The sequence below is a fragment of the Mycetomoellerius zeteki genome, unplaced genomic scaffold, assembly GCF_001594055.1.
Source record: "Mycetomoellerius zeteki isolate Tzet28-1 unplaced genomic scaffold, Tzet1.0 scaffold150, whole genome shotgun sequence".
NCBI classification, from domain to species: domain Eukaryota; kingdom Metazoa; phylum Arthropoda; class Insecta; order Hymenoptera; family Formicidae; genus Mycetomoellerius; species Mycetomoellerius zeteki.
This window is the reverse complement of record NW_017256448.1, coordinates 346,668-360,363: the sequence shown is the minus strand read 5'-3', so window position 1 is coordinate 360,363 and position 13,696 is coordinate 346,668. Positions and strand designations below refer to the sequence as shown.

At 30.4% G+C, this 13,696-nt stretch overlaps 2 protein-coding genes across 8 annotated transcripts in view; one reads left to right on the top strand and one right to left on the bottom strand.

Annotated features, from left to right (window-relative positions):
- Window positions 1–1,673: 1,673 nt before the first annotated feature.
- Trs23 (trafficking protein particle complex subunit 4-like protein Trs23) lies at window positions 1,674–4,222 on the top strand. 2 transcript variants are annotated; one of them, XM_018444462.1, is made up of 3 exons: window positions 1,674–1,888; window positions 2,851–3,179; window positions 3,665–4,222. In XM_018444462.1, exons 2-3 carry the CDS (start codon window positions 3,005–3,007, stop codon window positions 4,141–4,143), a joined length of 654 nt encoding a protein of 217 aa, XP_018299964.1. In that variant the 5' UTR covers window positions 1,674–1,888; window positions 2,851–3,004; the 3' UTR covers window positions 4,144–4,222. The 2 variants fall into 2 exon arrangements, with proteins under 2 accessions (XP_018299964.1, XP_018299966.1); XM_018444464.1 differs by lacking the exon at window positions 1,674–1,888 and adding an exon at window positions 2,526–2,584.
- A 370-nt stretch (window positions 4,223–4,592) lies between these two features.
- ry (xanthine dehydrogenase rosy) overlaps window positions 4,593–13,696 on the bottom strand; it is a 17,472-nt gene continuing 8,368 nt past the window's right edge. For all 6 annotated transcript variants that reach the window (XM_018444450.1, XM_018444455.1, XM_018444451.1 and 3 more), the window contains 20 exons: window positions 13,242–13,489; window positions 12,841–12,982; window positions 12,601–12,768; window positions 12,383–12,459; window positions 12,097–12,303; window positions 11,701–11,885; window positions 11,286–11,399; window positions 11,022–11,163; window positions 10,659–10,955; window positions 10,052–10,174; window positions 7,641–7,996; window positions 7,309–7,483; window positions 7,007–7,198; window positions 6,544–6,689; window positions 6,286–6,463; window positions 5,996–6,124; window positions 5,673–5,915; window positions 5,107–5,361; window positions 4,768–4,935; window positions 4,593–4,685 (listed from right to left, as the gene is read on the bottom strand). In XM_018444450.1, the coding sequence (XP_018299952.1) occupies window positions 4,641–4,685; window positions 4,768–4,935; window positions 5,107–5,361; window positions 5,673–5,915; window positions 5,996–6,124; window positions 6,286–6,463; window positions 6,544–6,689; window positions 7,007–7,198; window positions 7,309–7,483; window positions 7,641–7,996; window positions 10,052–10,174; window positions 10,659–10,955; window positions 11,022–11,163; window positions 11,286–11,399; window positions 11,701–11,885; window positions 12,097–12,303; window positions 12,383–12,459; window positions 12,601–12,768; window positions 12,841–12,982; window positions 13,242–13,489 (3,590 nt within the window). In that variant the 3' untranslated portion in view covers window positions 4,593–4,640. The remainder of the gene's footprint in view (window positions 4,686–4,767; window positions 4,936–5,106; window positions 5,362–5,672; window positions 5,916–5,995; window positions 6,125–6,285; window positions 6,464–6,543; window positions 6,690–7,006; window positions 7,199–7,308; window positions 7,484–7,640; window positions 7,997–10,051; window positions 10,175–10,658; window positions 10,956–11,021; window positions 11,164–11,285; window positions 11,400–11,700; window positions 11,886–12,096; window positions 12,304–12,382; window positions 12,460–12,600; window positions 12,769–12,840; window positions 12,983–13,241; window positions 13,490–13,696) is intronic.

The following is a 13,696-nucleotide window of genomic DNA, read 5'->3' as shown; positions in this document are numbered from 1 at the left end:
CTCCATGACGCGGTTATTTCAAATTTATGTATGAATATAATCAGGTTAGGATTGCATTTTGGATTATACTTACTATATAGATACATTACATTAAATGCAATATCTGCACTTAACGTCATTTTGGCTCCAAAAATACGTCACTTCAATTTTCCCATCGCGGTACTTTGTTATCTAGTGACTTTACGCTCCGCAACAGTTGAGTCTGCTGAACGCGACTAACCAAAATGCGAGAGAGTGGTCGCGTTCAGCAGACTCAACTGTTGCGGAGCGGATCAATGAGCTCTCGCTGCTATTGGATGATCTAAAAGAATATACCAATAGCAGTGAGCGCTCACGGATCCGCTCCACACAGTTGAGTCTGCTGAACGCGACCAGTGAAAGCCGGTTGCTCTTCCGCAATTTGGATGTAACATGGACTCGCACTACATTCATTTTCGACATTCTCTGGACAGTTTGGACGGAATCCATAAACGTTGCTCAAGATTCGAGATGGTCATAGGGCGGTATTCATAATCGATTCTTATATTAAAGACCGTCTTAAGTACAGTCTTAAGATGTCACGAACCAATCAGAAGGCATTAGCATCTTAAGACATTACTTAAGATGATCTTAAAATAAGAACTGATTATGAATATCGCCCTTAAGACCCGTTCTACAATAAGTCGGATGACGGAGTCGGGTGTCGAATGAGTTGTCGCGAATCAGCTGTCGGTGTCGAAATGGAAGATGGTCAACTCCCATTTTTTTCCGTTTACGACAACGACTAGATGAAACATAACCTTTTTTGACGGATACAGCTATGGTTATTCAAATATTTACTACTAGTACTGTTAAATAAGATGTAGATATTTTATCATGGAATTATTGATGAAATTATTATTGAATTTGTTCATGAAAATCGTTGTTTATATGACAAACGCAATGTGGAGTTTAAAAATATTAGGAAGAAGAAAGATCTGTGGCAAAAACTTTCTGAAAATTTGAGAAATTGTTATACAGTAAATATGTCAGGTATCCACCAGTCGTACCCATGGTGCGGAACGTATACGCAATGCGGAATTGGCGGAACGATGTCCGTCCAATTGCAAGCATTCCGTCAAATGCGCTTCGCTGATATGTCTTTTTTAAACCAATCACGAGCGTTCCGCCAATTCCTCATTGCGCCAATTCCGCATCATGGGACCGCATCATGGGACCGCACCATAAGACCGGACTATGGATTCCGGCCTCTGTGCTGCTTTGTGCTATGCAAGAAGACTAGAACTAAGGAGGATCAACTCGCGTGGTGGGGGTGAGTCAAAAAACGTCCGCGGCTATTCACACGATGTGCAGCGGCACTGCGCATTGTGTGAAAGTTCGATATAAGAGCGATAAAGTGACGATTATAGAACGATAGAGCGACAACTATATAGAGCGACAGAGAGGACTAATGAAGCGCAAGAGTGGGGGAAGTTATCCGTCGCCACTTTTTACCTCACCCCCACTACCGCTATTGGCACGAGTTGATCCTCCTTAGTTCTAGTCTTCTTGGTGCTATGATTTTATCGATAGGATCAGAAAAAAATGGATGTAACCACGTAGTACATGAACCAAAAATTGATGTTCTGGCGCTAGTGTGCTCACTAATAGTATTTACTATTTCATGACAGATTTCCTAACCTGAATTCCCGAATAGTTGTCAATTTTACCGTGTTTACCGATTAATATCCCGCTTTACGGAGCAGAATGATATTTTTTTCTATCAGATTTTTTTCGTTCGTACAAAAATTTGTCGATTGTGTCTAATTCTATCAATATTGGAGAAGAAAGGACTAAAGTATTCATCGTTTCATGCAAAAACACATCGAACGAATCTAATTCCATCAACATTGCAGAAGAAAGGACTAAAGTAAACATTTACCAAATATTTTAGACTGATATTATTTTAGCATTAAAAAGATAACAAATCGTTACTTTTTAAGTAATGGTAAAGCTGGTTTTACAATGAGTCGGTAATCGGAAATCTTAAGTCTTTATCAGTCTTATGCCCGTATTCATAGTCAGACCTTGTACTTAAGGCTACCTTAAATTTATCTTTAGATGCTCAGTAGCCAATGAAATAATTCATAAAATAATATCATTTTTAGACCGTGTATGTGAGAGACACAACCGACAAATTAGAGCCCTATACGGTCGAAGCTAGATCTTAAAATACTTAAATAATTCAATCTTGAATCACTAAGTATGATATGTATGTACTTGACATACCACAATTGTAGTCTAACGAACTGTGCACCGAAATATTTCCGGACTAAACACAATTAAAACACTGTAGTAATTTCGCGAATTAAATTAAATTCTAATAATTTCGATGCTCAATCGGGCATCATATTTCAAAGAAAGAGTTAAGACTACAATTGTGGTATGCATGTCAAGTACATACATATCATATTTAGTGATTCAAGATTGAATTATTTAAGCATTTTAAGATCTAGCTTCGACCATATAGGGCTCTAATTTATCAATTCGTAAAGTATCTAAAGATAAATTTAAGGAAGCCTTAAATATAAAGCCTAACTATGATTACGAGCATTAATCTGAATAGGTAACTATGATTTTTTGCATTAGTTCAACTAATGGTAAGAGTTAAGTCAAATTTGGCCATTATTAAGAAAATCATTAGTTTTAATTGTACAAGTTGGCTGTTGGCGATTATTGACTCATTGTAGAATTAGCATAACGAGTTACTTTTGAGAATCAATAAGCAGTAATTAGTTATATATTTTTTGACTCTGTAACGAGTAACGGTAACTTGTTACTTTTAAAAAGTAACTTTTCCCACAGTTAATAATTTTTTCACAATTTCTTTAGATAGAACAAGGTAGAAAGAGACTCAATAAATACATTTTTATTAAAATGTAAATAAAAATCAGTAAACTAAACATTTAATGAATACAAAATCAAGGGACATATGTCGAAAGATTTAAACAATTTAACGATATATAAATAGAAACAGAATTAGAAAATGGTGATATATGGTGTTTATATTGTATCCAAATCTGGTGGTTTGATATTTAATCATGATCACAATGTCCCGAAAATTGAAGTCGAGAAATCCTTTAATTTTCCACTCAATATTAAATTAAACTATGAGAATAAGAAGGTAGTGGTAGCTTTTGGACAGAAAGATGGAATACATGGTAAGAATTATTTATTATAATAAGAAATTATTTTGGAAGTATAGAATGAAAGAAAAGTAAAGGCTACTTTTGTAATGTTAGTTCATATGTTCAAATAATAGAAAAAGTTTATGTATACATAAAGAGTTTATATATATATATAAAGTTTCAAATAAGATTTCAAATATACTATGTATCTTAATGACATTATCAAATAATTATTTCTTTTTTTTTATGTAAACTATAAAATACAAATACTAATAAACTACAATAAAATACAAATACTAATAAACTACAATATACAAAAGCTTACAATTAGTAGCTTTAGAGCTTAATGTTTTCGACATTTTCGAAAAATTTTTTAAAAATGATTAAAATACAGTAATGAAACAAAATTGGCTATTATTTTTCTTTCACATTGTATATTCTTATAATGTGTCACTAAATATTTTAATAAAGTACTAAAAAACAGGAATTAATATAAGAGAAAATCAAATATTTTTTAGTGGGACATGTATTAACAGCTGCAAATGGAATTGCAATCACAGGACGTGAGCTTGAAGATGGAAGAGATATTCTAGAAATGTTGGAGCAACCAGAAAATTTTCCTATAACATTGAAATTTAGTCGAGCAAAAATGACGACAAACGAGAAGATATTTTTAGCTTCAATGTTTTATCCTCTTTTTGCAATAGCAAGCCAACTGAGCCCGGAACCACGAAGTTCTGGGATTGAGATTCTTGAAGCAGATACATTTCGTTTATATTGTTACCAGACATTGACGGGTATTAAGTTCATGATAGTAGCAGAGCCGTCACAACCAGGCATGGAAATTTTTTTGAAGAGAGTATATGATTTATATGCGGATTATGCATTAAAAAATCCATTTTATGCGCTGGAAATGCCTATTCGATGTGAATTATTCGAAACTAATTTACAGACATTGTTGGAAACTGTAGAAAAATCAGGGATAAGCAATGTTTAATATTGATTTACGTGTAAGTTATTAATAAATTAATTTAAAATAACTAATGGAGATATAAGATTGTAATGACTCCCGCAGACAGGACGCGGTAACGCTTGCAGCGCGATTAGCGCAGTAGCCAATCATTTTTTCACTTTTATGGAAAAGCGATAAACTGATTGGCTCTCGCGCCAATTTAAATATTGGCTACATAATTGAATTTATGGGCTTTTCATCTAGTCTTGACATCAATTCTGTTGTTTTATGGAAAGTATTTCTAAAATCATATGCGTTAATAATATGATAACTCATGAGGTTTGAATTTATAATATAGTAATAACGGCTGTATTCTTGTTTTATTCACGATATTTTTTACAGATATTTATCTTTTTTAACATATGTTAATTTATTTTTGTTTATATTATATATATATATATATATATCTATTATATCAACATTTCTAATATTTTCATCTTTAAAATAATTGAAAAGTATAAACATTCTTAATGAATCTTTGTTCATGGCACTTTATTCCATTGCTGTTTTAAATCAGGCTCTGTAATCTGCAAAATAAAAAGTTAAAGTATCTTAATATATGTGAGAATAAGGATGGAAGATTAAATTAAAAATTTAATCTTTTAATACCTTCATTGTTAAATTATCTATGCAGGCATTACGTATACTTGCAGCAGTTGCAGGGGCATCAAATCTAAAATAGTTATGAATATTCATATCTTTACGCGTAGCCTTAATTGCCTCCTTAATGGCAAAGAATGCAGATGACGCCAGAAATAACGGTGGCTCGCCAACAGCCTGTTATATTTGAATTATTTCTTAATATTATAAGAAAAATATAACAAATATAATATTATTTTATAATATATTGCCATTTTATTCCTTTTCTTTGCAAATTAATGCAAATTAATGCAAACTGATATATATAAAAACGAAAAATATTTGAAATTATACAAGAAAAAATTATACCTTAGAAGAGTATACTGCTCTTGGATTGGAAACTCCTTTTAATAAGGAAACATTAAATTGCTGAGGTATGTCGGTGAAGCCTGGTAATTTATACGCACCAGGTCCTCTACTAAGTAAAATTCCTGTTGGTGAATAAATCATTTCCTCTAATGTGAATAAACCATATCCTTGAACGAAGGCTCCTTCAACTTGGCCTATGTCAATGGCTGGATTTAAACTCTCTCCTAAATCCATAACAATGTCTGTCCGTAAAACCTATACCGATTGAAAAATAACAATATTCATTTTATAAAATGCATGCTTCTATAACATATTTTGAATCTTTATAAAGTTATTATGAGTGTCGTTTATATATGTCCTAATATAAAGTCTGTGATAAAAATTATGACATTGATGTTTTAAAGAAGTACATCAACATTCTAATCTTGTAAACTATTAATTTTTTAATAATACTTTTTCGTACGGAATAGTGTCATGAATCAAGTAGTGTAAAAAAATACATAATTTTGAAAAAGATATTAATTGCATATTGAAAATTGCATAATTATGTACATAATAAGATGTACCTCATGATCACCAGTAAGACAATCAATTTCCACCTCTGTACAAGCAACGCCATACGTAAAGTAATTAAAGGGATTCCCTGTATTAGTTTCAAAAGAATATCCGATGTTGGGCGTTTGATAGAAACCGGTAGCGGACAGACTTATCCTTTGAAAGTGTGCTGTTTTTATCCACTCTTCCCAAGTACCTTTTGGATTGCTTTTAATTATCGGTTGTAAACGATTCATGATTTCCTGGCATGCATTCTGAAAATTAATTTCTACAGTTATTTAATCAACTTTTATTTGCATACAATAAGTATTATATGTCAAATATTATTACACACCATAATAGCCATGCCATTAAGGTCAGATCCGCAACTTGCAGCAGTCGCAGATGTATTGGGAACTTTATCGGTAGCCGTTTCAACGATATGTATCTTTGCTGGATTTATCCTTAAGATTCTGCTAGCAACCTGATAAAATACAAAGAATTTAACTTAACTTCATTTCCTTAATTTCTATAGAGATTAATTGCAATTAATTGTAATTTAAATTATGATTTACATACGCAATTTTATTTAAACATTTGATAAATATTTACATATAGCGAGATGCAAGTGAATGTTATTCATACTTGAATCATTTTTGTGTTTAAACCTTGTCCCATCTCGACGCCACTGTGACTGAGTAGCACTGATCCATCAGTATATATGTGCACTAATGCACCCGCTTGGTTTAAGAATGTTGTAGTAAATGATATACCGAACTTTGTAGGTACAATCGCGAGTCCTTTTTTCTTAAATCGATTCTCTCTATAAAATTATTCATAATTGACTTTAATAATAAGTAATTTAGTTTACAATTTAATTTATAACGCAGATGAATTACTTACCTATTGTATCGTTGAATCTCGATTATTCTTTCACTATAACGAGAAGATGCTAGACATTCGCGCCAGCAGCGATCTAAAGTACAATTGATCAGTTGTTGGTTGAAATGCGTTAAATCACCTTCCTTGTATAAATTTAATTCGGACAACTGTTGTAAAACAAATTTTCAATTATTAAATTTATTTCTATCTGCTTGTAATTTATAAATTGGATGTACAATTGTAGATGTACAATTTTATACATGGTAGACTGAAATACATGATGTAGGCGGCAAGAAAAATAGACAGAGAGAGAGAGAAAGAATAAACACATTTATTTAGAATGTAGCTTTGTGATTATTAAATTCATTTTTCGAGAACATTGTATCAATGTATATCGACCCACCTTGTATAATCAATTTTGTAAAAATAGAAAATTATTTCATTATATTTCAATGCATATATAATTTATAATACCAAAAATTACCTTGACAACATCTAGGTCCAGATAATCGGCGATTTGTCGAATGATAGTTTCAGCTAAAAACATTCCTTGTGGTCCACCAAAACCTCGAAAAGCTGTGTTCGATGGTAAATTCGTTTTACACACATACCCGTATACTTCCGACACTGGAATTTTATATGAATTCTCAAAATGAAACATGGCACGATCCAATACCTGGAAATATTAGAAAAAAATTAATGCTCTTTGTGCGCATGTACATGGCATTATTATATAAAATTTTTAACAGAAAGACTAATTTTCTCAATTTACACCTTATTACTCACCGATATTGATAAATCGTGAGAATAACCAGCATTATTATATATGTGTACTTTTGCCACTTTGATAAGACCATTATTATCAAATCCAATTTTGTATTTAAATAAAAATGGATGTCGTGTTCCACTTATCATCATGTCTTCGTCTCTATCTAGCATGCAACGAACTGGTTTCTGCAATCTATGTTAAAATGTTTCGATAATATAAATTGACAAACCAATATATGTATATGTATACAGTATATATACATATATATATGTATATGTATAGAAAAATTCTGTTTACTGTACACACACTCTATATATGTATTTCAATCAATATAAATTTTTATACACACCTATGTGCTGCCAGTGCCACTGGTACCGCGAGTACCGCCGCACGAGATTCTTTTCCACCAAATCCACCTCCTATGCGCTTTACACGAACATTAACTCTGTTTATGTGTATATTTAAGACATGAGCGATTAGTTTCTGCATTTCAGTAGGATGTTGTGTGGAACAAAATACTTCTAATTCATTTTCTTCACGAGGCACGACAATAACAGCATTTGTTTCCAAATAAAAGTGTTCTTGGCCACCTATACGTACTTCTCCTTCTAAAATATGATCAGCTTCTGCAAAAGCTTTATCTGCATCGCCTTTAATAATACGCTTAGGAAATCCAGGGAAGAACGATTTGTGCGTGATAGCGTCCTAGAAAAAAGTATTGGTACATTTATATATATATGTTATACAGTTGAAAAAATAATCTAAGAAAGAAAAAGTAATCATTTATTGTGTATATACAGGGTGTCCCTAAATTCGCGCTCGCAGAATACAAAAACGTGATACTTTATGATAAAAGAAACAATTTTTTCCTTCAGCAAAAATGCTAATACGGCTAATTAAATAAATACGTAACCCTTGAATGCTGAAAAATGATGTATTGTGTAACAGTGATTAAAATAATAATAATAAGAGAACAGGACTAGAGGGAATAGACACTTATATAAGAAATGCACTAATATTCAAAATACCTCTTAATATTAAAAATTAAACAAATTTATTAAGAGACCGAGAAACAAAAGTTAATTCTAAAGATACTAACATTTATATTTCGGTTAGTTTTCTAATTTTCTTCAGCGATGATCACATCAAAAAATCATCGTTATATAAAAAACTTGGATTATTATATTTAAAAAATATATGGAGGATGCACATGTGGCTGTTACAGTTTTCGAAGTAAGTCAACTGATTTCTCTTGTAGAGAAGATTTTTCCTATATCAGTTGCAAGGCTGGATGAAGTTAAATGTGTTGAATGCCTTGAATATAAAATTGAAATCAGTAAAATTCTAATGGGAAAAATGAGATACAATGATTTACTAGCAAAGGAAACTGCAACAAAAGTGTAAATTGCTAATTCATGTCATAAAGTAATTGATAGGAAGTCACAAAGAGTTAAAATTCGATAATTTATAATCAATAAAAATCGGACAATATAGGAAGTATGTCTTGGCGACAGCAATAAAACAGCAGCAAAATGAAAGTCGGATTCGTTGTAATGACTCAACACCGTTTAAAATGTTTAATGTCAAGTCAACAGAGATAAAAACAATTAGGAGTTATTGAAGTGAATATGATAGGCTTGGTTTAACAGTTTGTTATCTTTTTTTAAACTGATGCTATTTTGTCGTTTAACATTAATCATCTCAGACATCAATCTTTTGTTGTAATTTCGTTCCATATCCAAGATTTATGAAATGGTGATGACTTTTTGTGAGACGACATACAAATTTTGGATATTACAAAAATGTTTATCATACGATCGAATATGGGTATGAATTTATTTTGCAACATGTAATATCTCGCTATTAAATTTATATTTTATGATATGTTCCGACATTATAATTGTATATGTGTACGTAATGTACAAATAGATTCTGTATAGAAGCAAAAATAATTTCTTAATAAAAATGTCATTGCATATTTCTATAATAATCTTGAAGTTGGTGAGAGGGTTCTCGCGAAGTATCAGTTTCGTGATTAATAAACTTTAATCGCTATTATTTTAAAAATTATTATAGCTTCGACATTTTTGTCTTAGAATGTTCCAAAGAATTCGTTCTTAAAAAGACGGGCGCTGGTTGTGGAACACCCTATATTTATATATATTATTTTTTAGTATATAATTATTTTTTAGTCATTTACGGTATCGGTTTTTTAACGTATTACTGTTTAGTAAATTTGAGAATTTAATAATCACCCGTTAGAGATCACTAAGTATAATATTTTGGATGCAATATGATTATCCGATCAAAATCGCATTATTATTTCAAATACTTTATTCACATTTATTTCGTGACGAACAAGTAAATTTTTTTGTAAGAATTATATATCATATAATTCTTTGTATTGATTATTGAACGTTCTTAACTAAATGAAGCAATTTTTAAGCATCGTCAATTGTAATTTACTGAAGAGGACCTAATTGCAGGTCAAAACATCTAAATTAACGTCATATGCAATAAATTAATTTACACAACAATATTCAGTGTTGACTCTTATAGGCATTTTTAATTTTTAATCTAGATTTATTTTGTTAGGGCCTAGATAAATTTTAAGTTGTTTAGCGCATATAATTATGAATATAATTTTTCATTGCAAAATTTAAGATATTTAAGATATTTAAGATATTTATAATACGCAAATTATAGATTGCCTGAAACGTGTTTTAACAAAGTATTATTCTTTCGTATTAGTATAAATACCTCAATAGATATGATAATAGGTTCTAAATCTTCATATTCTATTTTAACCATACTTGCTGCAGCTTGAGCAGTAATTTGATCGGTAGCAACAATCGCACCAATTATTTGGCCTTGACTTGTAACCTAAAAAAAAGAATAGATTTTTAAATTCTTCCAAGGAATTATCAAAATTATTATAAGATAGCAAAATTTCCACCCACGATTAAGTTATGTGTATTTTCAATTTCTAATTTGTTATAATAACGATTTGTTAATGACGCAACATTATTCGCATACTGTAGTATCATTCGTTTAATTTAACTTTAAATTACTTTTTAAATTATTGAAGCATAGCGATTTTGTAACAATGTGAATAAGGATTCTATTAACATTATTACAATTTTTCTTTGAGTGTAGCGTCATATATAATGCTGACTATTGGTTTCTATGAAGAAAAATATATTTTCAAAAAATGTAGAAATAAAACAATTCCCGATAACAGTCAAGAAATCCATTAAAAGTTGTATTTAAAAATGATAAACGCTTTTTTGTTATTTCGTGCATATATCATATAAGGAAAAATTACAATTTTAACAAAAATAATTAATATCTTTGTTTAAGAACTTACTTTTTCTGATATAAATACTTCTTCATCGTGTATCACAGGGCCAATCCATCTTCTATCTTCTGTTATATCTTTCGAAGAGAAAAATGATACGACTCCTTCCATAGATAGTGCTTTAGATGGATCAATTTTCAAAATTTTTGCATGCGCTCTAGTAGATAAAACTAATGCTAAGTACAATTCTTTTGCAAATTTGGGCATATCATCGCAATATATCGCTTCGCCTGTTGCTTGCTTAAATGCACTAGTATGCACAATAGGACGTCCTATTAGATCATGTGAATTTTGGCTTTTAGGTACCTATTAGAAATTACAAAAATAATTTTATTGTATTTAAAATAATTTGTATTTAGATTAAAATATTACCACTTGATAATATTGCGAGCTTTTTGGTGCTTTATAATGGAAGCAATCTGAAGCACTTTCTAATTCTTTTGACATGTACTCCATATCCGAAATATTTTTTGATAATTTTTTGGAGATGTGCACAAATGCTTTAAAAAATAAACTAAAAACATATAATTTAAATTATTTGCAATACGTTTTGTTAATTTATGATAATTCTCTTAATTATGCTCTTAATAGTTAACTTAATTATTAATGTTAATAAATATCAGTACTATATCGAACCTGAGAGTAAGAGATCGACGATATTTAATCATTCCTCCTGGTGCATTATCCGTTAATGGCAATTCCTCAAGTAAGAAATCGTAAACCTCTTCCAACATTGATTTATTCCATTTTCTGAAACAATAGTGTTCAATAAAAATTGTTTTTCCAACTCAAAAAAAAAAAAAAAAGATTTTTCCTTTGGTTTCTATGCTGAGTATTTTATGATGAACTTTGACTTTCAAAATGATCTATTTCATTGAATCTTTAAAAAATTTTTATTCAAAATTATTATATAAAATAAACTATTTTAACATACTACAACTATGTATTTCTGAGATATTAATCTATAACATTTTACTTTAGCCATCCCGTATATTAATTATGCTTATGTAAACTTAATTGTGTAATAACTTGATGATATCAATAATACTACCTTCCAATTATTTTCTGACAAGTTTGTCTTGCTAAGATAGTAGTTGGTGCCATCCCACCAAATGCGATATGCGCTTCTTGAATTACATTCGTCTCAGGAATGAAATATACATTTAAGGCCATATTGACTATAGCGATATCATCATCTCGCCGTTTTGCTTGTTTATAGGCAATGAAAAATTGATTCTAAAAAAATGTAAAATAGACATGAGAAATAACTCGGTAAGAAAAAATCTATGCTTACGATGTTATTATATAATAATAAAAATTAACCTGGGACACGAATAATCTATCGTCTAATAAAGGACTGGAAAATCATTATGTGTATTAAGAGTGTTAAAACTTTTATTAATTATATTGATTATTCATTATTTTACTAATTATTAATATTCCTTGCCTCTTTTGTAAAAGGAATGTCAATAGAAACTAGTACTTCTTCAGATAGAACAACATTTCGTCGATATCCGACGAAAAAAGTGTGATCCATTAAAATGGTTCGATTTCCATGTTTCAGACTGCATAAATTTAATTTAATACCTGCAGCCATAAAAATTGGATTTAAATCTGATATTGGGCTTCCAGTCATTATGTTACCACCCACAGCCTAATTAATCAAGAAAAATTTATTATTCGCATTCTAAGTGACAATCCTAGCATATAATTAGAAAATAACTTGTACTTACAGCAACATTTCTTATCTGTTTTCCAGCAAACCAATGTAACATATTTATTATTTCCGTAAAGATCCTTGTATTATATTCTGTCAGGAAAATATTATAATTATATATTATATTTAATATCTAGTTATTTATATAACGCTCAAATTTTTTATGCTCAGTAAGATTATCGTACATTATGATAATTATAATATACAATACATATAATTCTAGATCTGTATTACCAGGTTTTATTTTAACATAATGCCTTAGGGTTTCCTCAAGTTCAACCAAAGTTACGCTCGCACCTATTCTCAACGCCTCTGGTGTTTCGATAACTTCACGCATTTCTTTTACTTGCATTGGTTGTATAAGTATCGGATATATTAAACGTCTGAACTTCATTTCAACCCCTATGTAATAATATAAATAATTTTTTTTACATCTTGATATCGTAATATGTTTCGAAAGCGAAATATACGAACCGATTTCCGTGTTACCAATGACAATTTTAGCATTCGGATATTGTTCTTTAAGCGCAAGTAATGTCTTTAAATTCGTTGGCCTGTACCAACTGATATCTTTTCCTTTCACTATCAGATATTGCTCATCTAGCTTAGAGTCCATCTATAAAAAAAATTGAGTACAATAAATTCGGAAATTTTATTTTTGATATTATGTTTTACCATTTACTCCAATTTTGTATTACTTTTGTATTCAATTTCTATAACAAACACGTATATAAGGTAACTTAAAAAGTAACTTTTAGGTAACTTTGCCAACCTTCATTTTGAGAATCCATTAGTAATTGATTTTATTATTCATATCATTTTTATTCTGAGCTTGTACCATTTCACTTTCAATCTTTTCAACAGCAATAACTTACTTTTAATTTTGGTGGAAATATCGGTTCCTGAGTAGAATCGTACGGGCAGAATTCTTTGGAATTGAAAATTTCAGTTGGTTTAGACGTGAAAACCTTTCTACAACAAGCATCGCCCATTGAACAAACTCCTACGTTGTTTGTCTCTTCTTCTTTTACGTTGGTCATCAACTGCGATCGTTCCCATTCCTCTGTAAAGGTCTTGAACCCTTCTACAATTGGTCTATATCCTGTACATCTGCACAGATTACCTGTAAGATGTGTAATCCAATCAATTATTATTATTTTTATACATAATTATATTTTATTAATGTATTCCCTGATGAAAAAGGTTCGCTAAAATTATTCTACGTTTTGGAACATTTCAGCGAAATTGCTGAAAATTTGCTGAAACTTCATTAAAAGTGAATTTTTCAGCTAACATACTGAAAAATCACTGAAATCCAACCGAAATTTCT

Bases quoted from the DNA above. Each gene is read 5' to 3' on its own strand.
- Trs23 (XM_018444462.1), top strand. From the start codon at position 3,005: ATGGTGATATATGGTGTTTATATTGTATCCAAATCTGGTGGTTTGATA. The intron at 3,180-3,664 runs GTAAGAATTATT...AATATTTTTTAG, and splicing joins ACAGAAAGATGGAATACATG to TGGGACATGTATTAACAGCT.